At 57.5% G+C, this 17,000-nt stretch overlaps 2 protein-coding genes across 2 annotated transcripts in view; both read left to right on the forward strand.

Annotated features, from left to right (window-relative positions):
- Positions 1-281: 281 nt before the first annotated feature.
- On the forward strand, positions 282-8,803 carry LRFN3 (leucine rich repeat and fibronectin type III domain containing 3). Its single transcript, XM_027617772.2, has 3 exons — positions 282-1,319; positions 2,606-4,042; positions 6,085-8,803. The coding sequence occupies exons 2-3, from the start codon at positions 2,622-2,624 to the stop codon at positions 6,548-6,550; spliced, it is 1,887 nt and encodes a 628-aa protein (XP_027473573.1). The 5' UTR covers positions 282-1,319; positions 2,606-2,621; the 3' UTR covers positions 6,551-8,803.
- A 4,956-nt stretch (positions 8,804-13,759) lies between these two features.
- LOC113935423 (IgGFc-binding protein-like) overlaps positions 13,760-17,000 on the forward strand; it is a 29,801-nt gene continuing 26,560 nt past the window's right edge. Inside the window, exons 1-2 of the mRNA XM_027617395.2 lie at positions 13,760-13,814; positions 14,322-15,632. Coding sequence (XP_027473196.1) covers positions 13,760-13,814; positions 14,322-15,632 — 1,366 coding nt within the window. The remainder of the gene's footprint in view (positions 13,815-14,321; positions 15,633-17,000) is intronic.

A 17,000-nucleotide genomic window follows, 5' to 3' on the forward strand; every position in this document is an offset into this window, starting at 1 on the left:
CTCTCTCTATGTCTCTCTGTATCCAAGGATTTTTTCTCGCTCCCAAGCAACGCCAGGGCGACTCCAAAGGAGATGGGGCTGGATGCGCGCCTTTGAGAGAGGGGGGCTGCCTACACCTTTAAGCGCGGGCACGCGCGGGACCTGCGCCTTTAAGCGCGGGCGCGCGCGCGGCCCTGGGTTCCCGGCGAGGAGGCCGCGGGAGCGCCCGGACCCAGCCCGCCTGCCCGGCCCCCGCCCGGCCCCCGCCCCGGCCCCGGCGGGGGAGGGGTCTCTGAGCGCGGCCCCTCCCCCCTGCGCCCCGACCTGCGCTGCGGTGTCTCCACCCCGAGTGTCCCAGTCTGTCCGTCTGTCCTCGCCCAGGCCTCGCCCCACCCCGGCCCCCGGGGCTGCCTTGCCGCCCCCCTCCCCCGGCCGCATCCCCCCCCATCCCTCCGGGCCAGTCCCCGCCGCAGCCCGGGAAGCAAGCCGGGACCACGCCGCCCTAAACCCAGGGCCCGCACCCCGACATCGGTGGCCTGCACCCCGAGATTGGATCCAGAGATCTGGAAACCTGAGCCTGAGACCCTGATCTGGGGCTGGGACCCCAAGACCTGGAGCCCGAACACCTAGTATCTGGGACTGGAATCTCAACATCAGTCTCTGGAACCCCAAGACTTGGAAATATGGACCCCCAGTTTTGGAGCCTGAACCTCAGGATTTTGCTTCTAAAGCCCCAAATCTGGAACTGAACCCTGAACGCTGTGCCTGGGACCTTGAAATCTGGGACCAGATTCCCATATCTATACTCTGGAACCCACTATTAGGGACCCGAACCCTGAGATTTAGGCCTCAAATTCCAAGATCTGAACCCCGGCATTCCAAGGGGCCTAAACCTGAGTTTGAGCCTGAAGTCCTTGCTGCAAACCCGAATGCTGAAATTGAGGGTTAGAGACCTCCAAATCTTGATTCGGCACCCCAGTACCTGAGCCCAGCACCCCAGTATCGGATCCCAGGACTGGGCTTGAGACTCAGACCCTAAACTCTCCATTTGGCTGTTTAGCATCCCGAGACGAGAGCTAAGAGATACTGGCTCTGACCAGCCCAAACTGGAGCCTGGGTCTCTAAAACTGGCCCCTAGAGGCCCTATATTTAGAGATCTAGGACCCTAAGTATCAAGGTCTAGAGACTCCATGGCCACAGATCTGGGCTGAGATACAGCACAGTCCCTCTACAGAGACCTTGGGGACAGAGAAGGCATGACCAGGCCCCCGCTCCAGAGCCCTGACCCCTGACCCCTTGGAGCCTGAGGACTCTGCTCCCTAGGGCGGCTTCCAGCTCAGGTAAGGCTCTTGGGGGACCCCCATGGTGGGGAGGACCTGGGAGGAACTTTGTGCCTGGGGGTGGAGGTAAGTGAGGACTAGGTCCCCCTGGGCACCCTTGGGGTTTTCCCAGGAAACAAATATGCGCCCCCCTCCTCCAAGGGTTTGCCTCTAGCTCCTCCTGTGCCTCAGATACTCTCTGGGTATTTATTTGACCAGCACTGCCCCTCTCTGACCTCCTCTTCCCCAGTTTATGGCACCTCCAGGTCTCTGATCTCGCACTCTGTTCTCCAGTTTCTTCCCACCATCTGTCTCATCTGACCGTCTCCAGACGCCTCTCCTGGCCACCGGCCCCCTCACTGACCATCTCCGCTCACCACTCCTCGCTCTAATCCTCTTTGACACTTCCATCCACCGCTGCTCTCTCAGGCCACCTCTGCTGCTTCACTCAGTGACCACCTTTGGCATCTCTGTCCACCGTACCTCTCTCGAATCATCTTTCACCAGCTCTCTCGCTCTTGTCCACCCCTGACTCTGAGGCTTGGCTGTCTCTGACCATCTTTTGCCACTGTTCTCGCCCTCCTCCCGCCGCCTGTCCCAACTGCCAGTCTGCGACCCTTACTGACCAACTCTCTTCTCTCGGTCTCTCTTGAGCACTGGAGTTCTCTCATCATCTCTAGTATATCTGGCTGCCTTTCCTCTCTCTCATGACCTCTCCCCACACCCACCGTGCTACCCTGCTGTCCTCCTCTCCAGCTGTCTCCTCTATCTGACTACCTCTCTGGCTCTTGACCATTTCAGACCGTCTTTGACCATGTCTCCTAGATCTGAGCACCCCTGACCCACGTCCTCTCCTTTGTCCACCTCTCATCTTCTTGGCCATCTCTAACCACCTCCCTTCTCTGGTCATGTTTGACTACTTCTAATCATTCCCACCACCTTGACTGCCTCTCCTCTCTGGCTGTCTTTGACCATGTCTCAAGCCCTCTGGCTTCCCTTTTACCCACTCTGATCAACCCTCCCGTTCTCTCTCTGTCTCTGACCATCTCTAATTACCTCCCTCTCCTCTGACTGTCTTTGTTCATGTCTGCTCCCTCTGACACATCCCTCTGAGTCTTTGACCAGCTCCTCTGGCTTTTGATCCTTCTGACCACTCCCACTCCTCTGGCTGACCATCTTTGACCCAATATTTTGCTCCCAGCCCACTGAGACCTTCTCTCCCGGTCCTGAACCACCCTGATGCCCTCTGGCACACACACCCCCTTTCTGGCCTCAGCCTGCCCTAATGCCTCCCTTCTTCCCTGTAGGCCACCCCTGCCCGCAATGGCCGTCTTCCCTCTGCTCCTCTGCCTGCTGCCACTGGCCCCTGCCTCGTCTCCAGCGCAGCCAGCCACTCCCAGCCCGTGTCCCCGCCGCTGCCGCTGCCAGACACAGTCCCTGCCCCTCAGCGTGCTGTGCCCGGGGGCAGGCCTCCTGTTCGTGCCCCCCTCGCTGGACCGCCGGGCAGCCGAGCTGCGCCTGGCGGACAACTTCATCGCGGCCGTGCGCCGCCGCGACCTGGCCAACATGACCGGCCTGCTGCATCTGAGCCTGTCGCGTAACACCATCCGCCATGTGGCAGCCGGCGCCTTTGCTGACCTGCGCGCCCTGCGGGCCCTGCACCTGGATGGAAACCGGCTGACCTCGCTGGGCGAGGGTCAGCTGCGTGGCCTGGTCAACTTGCGCCACCTCATCCTGAGCAACAACCAGCTGGCGGCCCTGGCGGCCGGCGCCCTGGACGACTGCGCCGAGACTCTCGAGGATCTCGACCTGTCCTACAACAACCTGGAGCAGCTGCCCTGGGAGGCCTTGGGCCGCCTGGGCAACGTCAATACGTTGGGCCTCGACCACAACCTGCTGGCCTCTGTGCCCGCTGGTGCCTTTTCCCGCCTGCACAAGTTGGCACGGCTGGACATGACCTCCAATCGCCTGACCACCATCCCGCCTGACCCACTCTTCTCCCGCCTGCCGCTGCTGGCCAGGCCCCGTGGCTCCCCTGCCTCCGCCCTGGTGCTGGCCTTCGGCGGCAACCCCCTGCACTGCAACTGCGAGCTGGTGTGGCTGCGGCGGCTGGCCCGGGAGGACGACCTGGAGGCCTGCGCCTCCCCACCCGCTCTGGGTGGCCGCTACTTCTGGGCTGTGGGCGAGGAGGAATTTGTGTGCGAGCCCCCCGTGGTGACTCACCGCTCGCCACCCCTGGCAGTGCCTGCGGGCCGGCCGGCTGCCCTGCGCTGCCGGGCAGTGGGGGACCCCGAGCCTCGCGTGCGTTGGGTGTCACCCCAGGGCCGGCTGGTGGGCAATTCAAGCCGCGCTCGCGCCTTCCCTAACGGGACGTTGGAGCTGCTGGTCACCGAGCCGGGCGATGGTGGCATTTTCACTTGCATTGCGGCCAATGCGGCTGGTGAGGCCACCGCGGCTGTTGAGCTGACCGTGGGTCCCCCCCCACCTCCCCAGCTAGCCAACAGCACCAGCTGTGACCCCCCGCGGGACGGGGATCCTGATGCCCTCACCCCGCCCTCTGCCGCCTCCGCCTCGGCCTCCGCCAAGGCAGCTGACACTGGGCCCCCTACCGACCGTGGTGTCCAGGTGACTGAGCATGGGGCCACAGCTGCTCTTGTCCAGTGGCCGGATCAGCGGCCTATCCCAGGCATCCGCATGTACCAGATCCAGTACAACAGCTCAGCCGACGACATCCTCGTCTACAGGTGCAGGGCCCAGGCAGTGGGCAGAGTGGGTGGCAGACTGAGGTGGAGGGAGGGCTGGAGCTACATCTGTTGACACCCCAGGCTGCAGCGCAGCTGAGAAATGAGGCTGAAATGGTTACAAAGGAAATCAGACAGCAAAGATAAAAGAAATCAGGCAGAGAAGGTAAAAGAAATCTGGCAGTAGTGATAAAAAGAAATAAGGCAGCGAAAGTCAATACAGAAATCAGGCAGCAAGAGTAAGAAGTAATCAGGCCAGAAGAATAAAGTTAATCGGCAGGGCGGGGGGTGGGGGGAGCAAGGTTGGAAGGGTACAAACAAACGAACAATATAAAGGTAAAGAGGAACCAGGTGTTTCCAGAGGACAGGACTAGATATAAGCCAAGTTGCAAGAAGAAAAGGAGATCAAACAGGAAGGTACAGAGTTCGTGGGGAAAATGAAATGAGGGAGGAGGCAAAACAGAGATCAGGCTTTGGGTCTGTGCAGTGTGAACTGCTCCAGGTGTTTAGAGTTCTAATACGGTGACATCTCAATTTGTGGTTTTCTAAATCAAATTCAACCTAGTTCACCTGCTAGGTGAACGGGAACATTCGCTTTGCCCACTGTTGGGGATCCCCTTCTCTATTTAATTGTTGCAAGCGATAGAAGAAAATCTGGGGCTTCTACACTCCAAGAGGTGGATCAGGACATCTTCTGCTCCCGAGCTGGAGAGCATTTGGAACGTCTGCTGTGGCCGGCCACATGTGGTCAGGAGTGGTGGCTCTGACCCAGAGGCTGCTGACACTTCTCACCCAAGTCTAACCTTGCATGGGTGGCTGTGGATGGTTCCCTCTTCTCACTGCCAGGCTGGGCCAAAGGTGCAGTCCCCGAGGCCCGGCTGCAGAGTCAGGCCTCCCAACGCCTGGAGTGTGTACCTTAACCTTATAAACCCAGTACCTGGGTCCCTTTTCCTTCCCCGGGGGCCCACATCTCAAGAGGTCGTCAATTGATTTCCTTTTCAGCCCTGGAAATCTAGCGAGCTTATTCTGTTCCCTTTCTCAGATGGCCGTAGTCCCTGGAGGGGCAGTTGGCTCCACGGAGGGCCCACACCCAGAAATCCCACAAATCCTGCCCACCTTGCCTGGCAAGGGATGAGACAAATGCTCTCCTAGATAGTCACCCTCTCAGAGACAATCACGGGGTTCCCTGTAACTCCCACATTAAAGCAGTTTAGGAATAAGACAGATTATAAAATAAGTTAAATCTCCAACAGGGTGCTCTGCTGCAAAAGGAAATAGAGTAGAACTGGGTGCTAAGGATAAAAGGAAATGGGAAAGGTAAGGAAAAAAAAAAAAAACAGGCAACAGAGATAAAAAGGGAATCGAGAGCCAGAGCTGGAAGAAATAAGGCAACAGGGAGAAAAAAATCAGCTGTGATGGCTGAGGCGCATCAGTTTCCCAAGAACAGAGACCGGCTCGCTGGAACGCACGCTGTAGATACAATAATGATACTAAGGCAATGGGGCTAGGGGGACGTTCATTGGCAGGTTAGAAGGAAATCAGGCAGCAGTATGGGGGAATCAGGCGGGTAGATGAGAGAATTCTAGCTGTACGCTGGAGGAGCGTGGGGCGGCTGGAAAAGGGAAATCAGGCCCCAACTGGGGGAGAGGCAGGCAGGGGAACCTGGGGAGTTGGGCGAGGGTCTGGAGGGAGACCCCCAGCTGCGGCTGGAGGGAAGCTTGCACTGCAGGGTAGCTGGGCCCTGAGGCCATGGTGAGACCGCAGAGCCAAAACGCAGGAGCAGTGAGGGAATCTGGGCACTGGGGCTAGAGGGAGATTAAACTGGGGGATTGGAGCGGCAGGCGCCAGCAACCTAAGATGATCCATGGGTTATCAGTCAGGAGGCCTGGCCCGCTATTAGACCAAAGGGAATTTGAGCCGCGGTGGGAAGGGACTTGGGCTGACAGCGGGCTTGGGGGGAAATCAGGACTGGAGGGTTGGGGCACAGTGCAGGGTGGGTGCTGGGCAGCCAGAGACCTGACCCCCCCGCCTGCCTGTCCCTCCAGGATGATCCCCGCCGACAGCCGCTCTTTCTTGTTGTCGGACCTGGCGTCGGGCCGCACCTACGATCTGTGCGTGCTGGCGGTGTTCGAGGACGGCGCCACAGGGCTGACGGCCACGCGGCCCGTGGGCTGCGCCCGCTTCTCCACCGAGCCGGCGCTGCGGCCCTGCGGGGCCCCGCACGCACCCTTCCTGGGCGGCACCATGATCATCGCCCTTGGTGGAGTCATCGTGGCCTCGGTACTGGTCTTCATCTTCGTGCTGCTTATGCGCTACAAGGTGCACGGCGGCCAGCCCCCCGGCAAGGCCAAGGCACCCGCCCCCGTCAGCAGCGTTTGTTCGCAGACCAACGGCACCCTGGGCCCCACACCGGCCCCGCCCGCCCCTGAGCCCGCGGCGCCCAGGGCCCACACCGTGGTCCAGCTGGACTGTGAGCCCTGGAGGCCCAGCCACGAACCCACGGGACCCTAGCCTCGCGCCCACCTTCTGGCCCTTCTGGCCCCAGGGGTGGGAGGACCCAGGCACCTGGGTGGGACCTGGCCTCAGACTCACCAAATTGCTCACGGTTTTTAAAACTCTGATGGGGAGGGTGTCGGGGGCACCGGGGCACAACAAGAAAGTCCTATTTTTCTAAGCTTGGGCCTAGGCCCTTGCCCTTGTCTCTGTCTGTGGGGGTTGGGGGGGGATCACGCAGGGGTCTGGAGTTCAGAATGCCTCCTCTGGGGAGAGACCCCCACCCCACTCCATTCTGTCCGAGGTTCCTGGATGAGACTGAGGACGGTCATCCATTCAGTCGACAGAATTCCGTGAGCATGCCCCCTGGGTGTGCCCTGTGCTGGGTGATGCTGCCATGACCCAGAATGGCCCCGGTCCCTGCTCAGAGAGTGGCAGTTCAGAGTGAGCAGACACGTGGTGATGAGGGAAGCCTAAGTGATTGCGGGAGCCCAGGAAAGGTGCCTGACTCAGCCTAGGGTGTGGTCAGGGAGGCTTCCCGGAGGAAAGATGAGATCTGAGCATGACATCAGAAGGAGATAATTGGGCAAAGAGCAAAGGGAGAGTTGTCCCAGGTAGAGGGCCCAGCACAAGCAAGGACTTAGTAAAGGCCAGACTGGGGATACTGTGGTAGAGGTAAGGCAGGAGGGGTGAGCAGCATCCAGGACCTCCAGGCTGAGGAACTCAGCTCTGGTTTGATAGTACTCGGGAGCCATGGAGGATTCTATGCAGGGGAGGGACAGGGTCAGGAATGGGCTTTAGGAAGCTCTTTCTAGCTGTCATGAAGAGGATGGACCAGAGGGGAAGACTGAAGCTGGGAGCCTGGGGGAAGCCAAGGCAGGGACCCAGGTGGCTAAGGATAAGACTGGACCGGGACAGGGCTGGGGGAAGGGAGTAGGGGGTAGGTGAGAGAGGAAGCTGAATGGACAGATTGTGGAGCTGAAGGGCTGTGGGGGAGGGCAGCATCCAGGGTGAGGCCCAGGCCTCTGGCCAAGGGAGGGGACAGTGGAGCCACCTGATACAGAACCAGGAAGAAGGCACAGGTTTGGGGAATATGCTGAGGCCAATGGGGGGACTTGGTGAATGTGGGAGGCCCCAGAAGACATCTAGGGGGTGGTGGCCAGGAGGCCTCAGGACCCTGGTCTGAGGCTGGAGCTTGGGACCAAAAGGCTATGTCAGCAGAGATGGAGAATGAGGCCACTGGGGTGATGAGACAGCCTCTGGGACTTTCCATATTTAAGGGATAGGCAAAGAAAAACCTGACAAAGACTAAATAGGAACAGCAGATGGAGGGACAGAGTGAAGCAAACCAGGCAAGTCAGACCCAAGTGACTGTTGTGTTTAATGATATCAGGCCATAGTGACCTCAGTGAGAGCGGTGTGAGGGGATTGGTTGGGCAAGTGCCAGATTCAGCTGATTTGAGAGTGGGAGTAAGAAAGTATAGTTAGGGAGCGTAAACCCTGTGATTCTGTGGACCTCGGACCTGGCTCAGGTTGATCTGGACCTGTCAGCCCTGTGTCTCTGCAAGGCTGGTCCTCACTCTGTCTTGGACTGCCTTGGGCCCCCCTCAGACACCAGACCTGGAGGTTTGGAAGACCAAACCCTGGGTCTTGGTAACATCCTGCCTCATTGGAGATCCAGGAATGGGATAGTGTTCCCTGACCCCAGGCCTCCTCTGGTGGTGGGTCCAGAGGCAGAGAAGATGGAGGTGGGGGCGAGGGACTGAAGTCCTGTGAGTGTTTTCTGGAGTGATGCTGATGTGAGGAGCATGGTGAAGAGGGCCCAAGACTGGACTGGCCATTCTCAAGACCTGGTGCGCATGACCTTGTCCTCGTGGGATAACATTCTAGATTCTACAACGGTTTTCTTGATGGGTGTAGGCTTTGAAAATGATCTTCCACCAGCCATGGGAACAATCTGAGTCCCAGGGACCTGGTCTGACTCCTGAGTCCTCCAGAAGCATAGTGAGGTCCTTTCCTTCTTGTTTGTTACCCTTGGTGGCTGAGGTCAGGTGAAGCTATCAGGGTGAGTGAGGTGTCTTGGCCAAGGGGGCCTAGGGAGTGGGAAGATTGGAGGTCTAGTGCCAACTACAAAATACCCAGTTGCTGCCACGAGGGGGAGCCAGAGTGCACCATTCCTCAACCCCCTTTTTTTTAAGGTTCATAGTATTTTACTATTTTTTAAATTTTTATTTATTTATTTGACAGAGAGAGACACAGCGAGAGAGGGAACACAAGCAGGGGGAGTGGGAGAGGGAGAAGCAGGCTTCCCGCGGAGCAGGGAGCCCGATGCGGGGCTCGATCCCAGGACCCTGGGATCATGACCTGAGCCGAAGGCAGACGCTTAACCGACTGAGCCACCCAGGCGCCCCCTCCTCAACCCTTCTTTTTAAATTTGAATAATTTATTGTGAGCCTACATGTGCAGCATACTGGGAATTCAATACTGAGCAAATACAGGCACAGGTCCTGCCCTCACATATCTCACCATTTGGTGGGGAAACATGTGAAATCATCACACAAGCCAGTGTAAAGCATCTGTGGTGAGGCGAGGGGAGGGCTGGGGCATGCAGGAGAGATCCATGGAATCGTGAGACCCTATAACCAGGAGACCTGACCCAGGAATTGAGGTTAAGAGAGGCTTCCTGGAGGAAGTGACTACTCCGCTGAGATCTGAAGGATGCTCAGGTTGGAGTTAACTGCACTGGGGGTGGAAAGGGCATCCCATGCAAATGGAACAGCATGTGCAGAAGTGTAGGGGCCGGGGGGTGCATGATGAGTAACAGGGCCTGAAGGGGGCTGCTGAGGCAGGGTGAGGGAATGATGCTGTGTTGAGGCTGGGAGGTGGGAAAGATAATGCAGGACACTGGAGCCTGCCGGGAAGAGTCTGGGTTTTATTATAAGTGGCATGAGAAGCCACTGGAGGTTTTGAACAGGGAGGAGAAGCTTCCTTCTTCAGGAAGCTCCAGTGGTAGGTCCGTTTGCATGTGGGGGACAGAAGTGGAGAAGGGAGACCACGGAAGGGGCTATTGCAATGCTCCAGGCAGGACGCTGACCCAAACGAGGTTGGGGCCTGGAGTGGATGGACTGGAGAGAGATTTGAGACTACCTCACCAGGGGCCTCTGTCCCCTGTGCAAAGGAGGACAGTGTGGACCACTATCCAATGATCTGGCTCTCAGGCAAGCTTGCAGAGACTGGAAAAAAGAGCTGTGGGACCCAGGTGTCTGATATGCAAGGATCCATCCTTCAGATGAGGAAGCTGACCTCTCTGTAGCATAAGAATTAAGAACTTTTTCCAGGTTCAAGTACCAGGCCGACCGTGGACATTGGCTCTGCAAGGCAGAGACCATGACTGGTCGGGGGGAATTTCCTTCCAGGAAATGCAGGCCTGGAAGGGGGATACACACCCAGCGGTAGCTAATTATACATTTGGAAGCAAAGAGTGTGGGAGGAGAGAGATGGGGGCAGACTAGTTCCTCTAGCATGGCCCCCCTCTGCCTCCCCAACAGGGTGCCTGGGTCATCCCCCACCCCCATGCAGGAACAATACTACTATGGACAAATGATCACATGTATCTGGAATTTAAAGTTAAAATGTAGCTTGTCCAACACTGCCCAGCTGAGTCCACCAATTTCCTGAGCCCAGGGAATGCTCCTCCTCCTCCCATGGCCCATCCCCTGTGTGGCTTTGAGAATGCCTTGCACATTTTTGACCTGCTCCGTTTCCGACCTGGGCCGGTTCACCCCTCCTTAGGCAACCTGGTGGTCCCCCGCTCCCAGGAGGTCACCATATTGATGCCAAACTTAGTGCGGACACCCGATCGGCATAGCACACTGCAGCCCAGAACTCCTGGGCTCAAGCGATCCTCCTGCCTCAGCCTCCCGAGTAGCTGGGACTATAGGCGCGCGCCACCGTGCCCGGCCCTTGCACATTTTTGAGACCAGGTTTCCTGGAACCAAAGTTCCAGGCTCCTGGAGCGTTTTCTTGAGGTAACTATAGTCCTCATACCGGGACGCTCCCTTGTCTGCATGCTGCCACATCCAACCTATGTGTCTGGGTTAGCGGCAAAGATAACCCAGGCCCCGAGTGTCTCCGCGTCTGGGGTCCCTTCCTTGCCAGCTAATGCCAAGCTTTCACAGCTCGTTCTGTGGGAACGTGCTGGGGGGAGTCCGATAAAGGGGTCCTCCGAAAAGGGATGTTTCTCTTCCGGGTTGAACCTGAATGTGGCCTCTGCCTTTGATTCCTCCCTGGTGCCTGTGCCCCTATATGCTTCACAAAAACAAGGATGGGCATCTGTGCTTGGTGCTGCCCTGATCCATACAGAGCGATGCTGGGAACCCGGGGGTGGGGGGGACCAACCCAGCCCCAGACCCCACCTTCACAGAGCTCCGGACCCATGGAGGAAATACATGTTCACTAAACAATGGCACGCCAAAGTGGAGAGGGCTGGGATAGGGGAAGCGCAAGGGAAGACTGATTAGGGCCTGTCTAAGCGCAAGGGACTTTGGGAGCCCAGAACGGGCTCCTCACTGAGCCTGGCTTGGGAGGTGGCCTGAATGCGGGGCCGGCTTCATGGCAGTGTGACCTGTGCGTCCCACCACAGCACCTCACGTTTGGAAGGGCCCTGTGCTCGGTTGAATGCCCTGCTGTCGCCCTCATGAAATTCTTAATAATTTTTGAACAAAGGACTCCACATTTTCATTTCGCACTGGGCCCCGCATACTTGTGGGATATACAAAAAGAGCCAGGAGAAGAGAGGGTTTTCCAAGGACAGAGAATACTGTGTGCAAAACACAAGAAAAGGAAGAGAGGACTGTACTCTTGAAGAGCTGGCTGAAGTTCTGTGTCGCTGGAGCACGGAGCGGAAGATGGCGGATAGTGAGGGGTGAGCTCAAGAAGCGGGTGGATGTCAGCTGCCAGGCTGGCGAGCAGTGACACCATCCCAGAGGCACTAAGGAACCATGGCGGAGGGTCGGGGTCAGGTTTGGACTTCAGAAAGATCCATCTGTCTATGGTGGGGAGGGTGGCTAGTGTCACATGACAAAGAACAAGGTCGGGGTGGGAGGCTGGGCTGCCTGTGGAAAGGGTCAGAGTGTCTGGTCACTGTGATGCAGGCTTATGAAGAGCCTTGAATACTTGGGTGACAGTCACCCAATGCACCAGGAGACTGGCCGGGGAGACCCAAAGCCACAGGCTGAATCCAGAGCTTCATTTTCACTTGAAGATTTTCACTGTTGGGGAGTGGGGTGCACAAGGGTAGGTTAATGGGTGTCACTGGTAGGTACTTGAAAATCTTTATATGAGAACTCACATGGATAGACTGATGAAAGTGAATGCAAAATTGGCAAGAATTTAGAGTATAAAATGTAAGACTTCAAAGGACTTTATTCTGGGTATATTCTGGCTTCAACTCTGTGGAACCCCTGGAGGGCAATTCCCTCTCCCCAGTCCTCCGGATAAAACATCAGATCTTTTGGAAATTCCTCTTCATCCATAGCCCTAAACGCTGTGGGCCCTCCACCCCCACCCCCACCCCGGGGCTGGGAACTGACCCCCTTCCTGCTTCTCCACTCACCTCCTTCTGGGGTGGCACCTCTCCGCACGCCCCCATGCTCCTGTTTTCCTTCTCTGCCGAAGACCCCCACATCTCTGTCCCCAGTGCTGGCCCCTCCTCTAAACCTGGCTTCCCTCGGCTTCCTGGACAGCCCCCAGGCCTCTCACATCCACCGGGTCCCACGTTGGCCTTAGCTTCTTCCCAAACCTGCCCCTCTTCCCCCGCCCCTCTCAGGGCAACCCTCCACTCAGCCTCCTGGCTAGCCTTCCTCCCTTCTCTGGCTCCACCCTGTTCTAGCTCCTGCCTCACCCACCTGGGTCCCTGCATCTCCTCCCCCTGGGGTCCTGGCTTCAGTCTCCCACTCTGGTCCAGGGAATCTTCTAAAGCCAAACCTGACCCTCCTCTGCATAGAACCCTCCATGGCTCTCCTGGGTTCCTGGGACAAAGTTCCAGCTACTCAGCCTGGCAGTAGAGGCCTTGCCCCTCCCCCACCTGCCCCCAGCTCCACCTCCAGCATATATGTTCCCCACCTCAGGCTGGAAGGAAGGAAGTACTCCCTGAAAAGCCCACCCTTTTACACCCCCACGTGGTTCCCTGTGCCCTGGGGGGAGCCTTCCTTCACCTCCTCTGCTTGTGTTGAAGAGCAGAGGAGGATCTTAAGCAGGTGAGAAACGAAGCTATTGAAAGAATTCCTTCTTGAATTCTCCCTCTACCCTCCCTACCAAAGGCAAGCGTTCTGGGGGGAGAGAGGGGCTAGGGGTGCAGGCTCCTAGGACCTGGGAGAGAAGGGGCTGGAAACTGAATCCAAGGCCTTTCCTTGTCTGGAGAGTCAGCCCGTCCTTCGTCCCGGATCCTCCCTGTAGGGTGCAACCCCATTGTTCTCCAGCTCAGGACGTTCTGGAAGGAGGGGAGTCATGCGGAAGCCATTGTCTTTCCTTGGGCAGCTCCACCCCATATCCTCCAGACCCGCACATCCAGCACATCGTGTCCTCCCTCTCCTGCCTCTGTCACTTCCACGACCTAGGAGTTCAGGTCCCCAGTCCCCTCCTCCCTGAGCCACAGAAGTCCAGTATCTATTTCCCTCCTTCCTCAGAATCCAGGAGTCCAGGCTCCTGGCCCCCTCCTTCCTAGCACACCTCAAGGTCAAGCCTGAAGCCTCTCTGCCCTTGGCAGGCTCAGGAGTCCTGACCCGCCTTTCTTGGAAACCATGGTACTCTTGCCCTGCCCCCTTTGATCTCCTAATTCACTTCCCCATATCTGTCCCTTCTTCTCTCTGTGTCACTCCCCCTCTGTCTCTCCATCTCTCCCATCTCCCTGCCCCCACCCACATAATTAGGCTTCATTACAATCAATGGCACCAGGTCAGATTGGAACCAGTGCTAATGGGGACATCCGGTGTGCTGATGGGAGGTCTGGGCTCAGGCATCTGGGACTATAAATACCCCCGCACTGTGGCCTCAGCCCAGCTCCTGCAGGTGAGACCTGCAGCCTTGCCTTTTTGCCTGGGCTCTGAGGACCGAGCCCCTCTCTGGGATTCCCCCTGTGCCCCCTTCTGCTCCTGCAGTGCAAGGGCTGGAGGCAGACTGGCACCGAGAGACTTCACTAGACCATAACTGCCCACCCTCTCCCCGGCCATGGCTGCCCTCTCCTCTGCGCTGCTGTGCCTTGGTGCCCTGGGCTGCCTGTGGGGTAAGTGATCCATGGGGGATGCAGAAGACTGGTGAGCTGCTCTGGATCTGCAGCAGGGGACTGGTTGTCCTGGCTGGCGTTTGGGGCTGCCTGGCATGGTTCTGTAACAGGGGACTAGCCACGGTGGAGCTTCTTGGGACAGGGCCCTGGCCCGCAGGATCCAGGGACTGTTTGGGTAGACTCTGTAGCAGGGAATTGGTCCAATCGGTTGTGGGAAGGGGCCTGAGCAGGCCTTTCTGGGACAGATGGTTCAAAGGCAGCAGCTTTTTTTAAAGTTAATATTTACCAGATATTGTTCCATGGCCTTTACATATATTATCTCATCTAATATTCTCATAGCTCTGCCAACACTCCCTTTTGACAGATGAGGAAACTGAGGCCCAAAGGTGGTACCTTGCCCACGTTGACATGGCTAGAGCGTGGCGGTCAGGATTAAAACCTGATGTATTTGACCTCAAAGTCCAACAGATTACGCTGACTCCCTCCTTTCCCCTTGGGTTCCCTCAGGCCCAACGGTTGCATTTGTGGATTTCCAGGGCCGTTACTTCATCACGGCTTTCTTGGAGAATGGGGGCGCTGAGAAGCCCAGCTTCCGCCTGTACGTGTCGCCACCGACCAAGGGGCCCCCGACGGCGGTGCAAGTAAGGGCGCAGCCGGTGGGGGGACAGGCCTTTCGGCGCGCGCTGAGCCTGCAGCCAGGCACCACTGCCTTGGTGCGCCTGCCCAGCGCTGTGGAGCTGCGGGGCTCGCGGCGGGCGGCGGGGGGCGCGGTGCGCTTAGCCGCGTCGCGACCGGTGGGAGTGACCGTGGTGAACGCGCGTGGGCGCACTTCCCTAGACACGGCACTAGCGCTTCCGCGCCGCCTCCTGGGTACGCGCTACGTGGTGGTGACGCCGTCGCTGCAGCCCCACGACCGGCACAAGGAGTTTGCGGTGGTGGCCGGCGCTTGGCCCACGCGCCTACGCCTCACGCCGCCGGTGCCCATCCTGCTGGATGGCGTCGAGCATGCTGCCGGCCGTCCCCTCCTCGTGCGCCTTGAGCCCTTCCAGGCGCTGCAGGTGCAGAGCGCAGGCGACCTGTCGGGCACCCGCGTCGTGGCCACTCAACCCGTCGCGCTGCTGGCTGGCCACAGTTGCCTGCAAGCGAGAAATAAGGCCTGTGGCCACGTGTCCGAACAACTCCTGCCCCAGGATTACTGGGGCCGCGTCTACGCCGTACCCCCGTTCGCGCCCGCGGCTCCCGGACCCAAAGACCACGTGTACGTGGTGGCGGACGGCCTGGGCAGCCTGAGCTTCTGGGGGGGCGGCGCCGAAGGGGCGCAGGCTCTGCGCGGTGGAGTCGTGATGCACTTCGCGGTGGACCCAGTGCGCCCCCTGGTGCTGCGCTCCTCTGCCGGCCTGCAGGTGCTTTTCCTGGCCGCAGCTGCGGCCCGCGGGGGCGTCGCCTACAAGCCCTTCTTCGCTCTCTTGCCTCCGGTGGACGCGTTCAGCCGCAGCTTTGCGCTCACAGCGCAGCCGGGCTTTTCCAACGTGGCGGTGCTGCTGGCGCGCGAGCCCACCCCGGTGCTCCTTGATCAGCAGCCGCTGCCCAACCTGCACTGGCGCCTAATCCCCGGCGGCCCGGAACCGCGTCACGGGCAGCATTCTGGTGAAAGCCAGGCCGCCGCTCCGGGTTTCGTCTGGACCGAGGTGGCATATGGACCTGAGCCCGGAGTGGTGCACTTCCTGGAGACTCGCGGGCTGCCCGTGGGCGTGCTCAGCTTCGGCACCGCCCCTGGCGCGGGCTTCGGGACCCAGGCCATGGGGCAGCCAAGAGTGGGTGAGCAGCACTGGGGCCCAAGACAGTGGGAAGTTGAGCAGACGATGGGATTCCAGGAGATCAGGGACGGGGAAAATCATAACACTACCTTCAATTGCTCACATAGCCGCCCGAGGGGCAGGGTTGTTGGTTTTTTTTTTTTTCTTTAATGCAAATCACTCCCTCCTCCACTCAAAATCTTTGCATGCGATTATTATTACACCCAGCAAAAGCACAGTACTTACAGTGTTGTGTGGGTTGTTTTTTTTTAAGATTTTATTATTTGAGAGAGAGAGAGAACAGGAACAGAGGGAGAAGCAGACTCCCCGCCGAGCAGAGAGCGCTATGTGGGGCTCAATCCCAGGACCCTGGGATCATGACCTGAGCAGAAGGCAGATGCTTAACCAACTGAGCCGTAACACTGACCATCCCCATGATATCTTTATGGATCTCACCCTCATCTCCTTCGAGTCTTTGCTCAAATGCCACCTTCTTACTGGGGCCAAAGTGACCACTCAATTTAAAATCGCAATTCCCCATCCCTGACAAAATCCAGCCCTTCCCTGATTTTTTTCCAGCTCATATCACTTTCTATATACTTATTCTCTTTCTCTGTTTCCCATCAGTTCCTTGAAGTCAATGCTTTTTTAAAAAAAAAAAATTAAGTAAGTTCTAAGATACACGGTTAAATGTACGATTTTTAGGTAGGACAGTGTCCAACCCTTAGTAAATATTTGTGGAATGAGTAATAATGGTTATAAGTTGTTAAATGTGCACAAATCATATGCCAGGCCCAGGGCTCAAAAAGGAAGCTACTGTTGAAGGTCACATGTTCTTTATCTTTACTACAGTGTAAATTGTAAATGGTGGGGTCAGGGGAAGGGATAAAATAATGGGTGCTTGACCTTCCCGCTAGTCTTTGAGGTTGACTGTAGAACAGTATTGTAATAATTCCTTTTTTTCTGGGGAGGGCAAGGGCTGGAGGTTAAATCTTTTGGCAAGTTTGCACAGCTAGGAAGTGGCAGAGCCAGGACTTGAACCCAAGTCTACTTGCTTCCAGAGCACAAGTTTTTAACCACCTTTTTGTATTTTTTTATTTTGTACTGCTTTATGCAGACTTATAGTCTAGACTTATGAGCTAAGCAGTAAATGCTCTTATATATAATGTATGTACATTATACAATGTATTCCTCACAGCCACTCTGGAGGCAGGTCTCTTTATTATCCCCATTTTTGAAAAAGATTTATTTGGGGCGCCTGGGTGGCTCAGTCGGTTAAGCGGCTGCCTTCGGCTCAGGTCATGATCCCAGGGTCCTGGAATCGAGCCCCACGTCCGGCTCCCTGCTCAGTGGAGAGCCTGCTTCTCCCCCTCCCTCTGCCTGCCAGTCT

The sequence above is a fragment of the Zalophus californianus genome, chromosome 17 (genome assembly GCF_009762305.2).
Source record: "Zalophus californianus isolate mZalCal1 chromosome 17, mZalCal1.pri.v2, whole genome shotgun sequence".
NCBI classification, from domain to species: Eukaryota; Metazoa; Chordata; class Mammalia; order Carnivora; family Otariidae; genus Zalophus; species Zalophus californianus.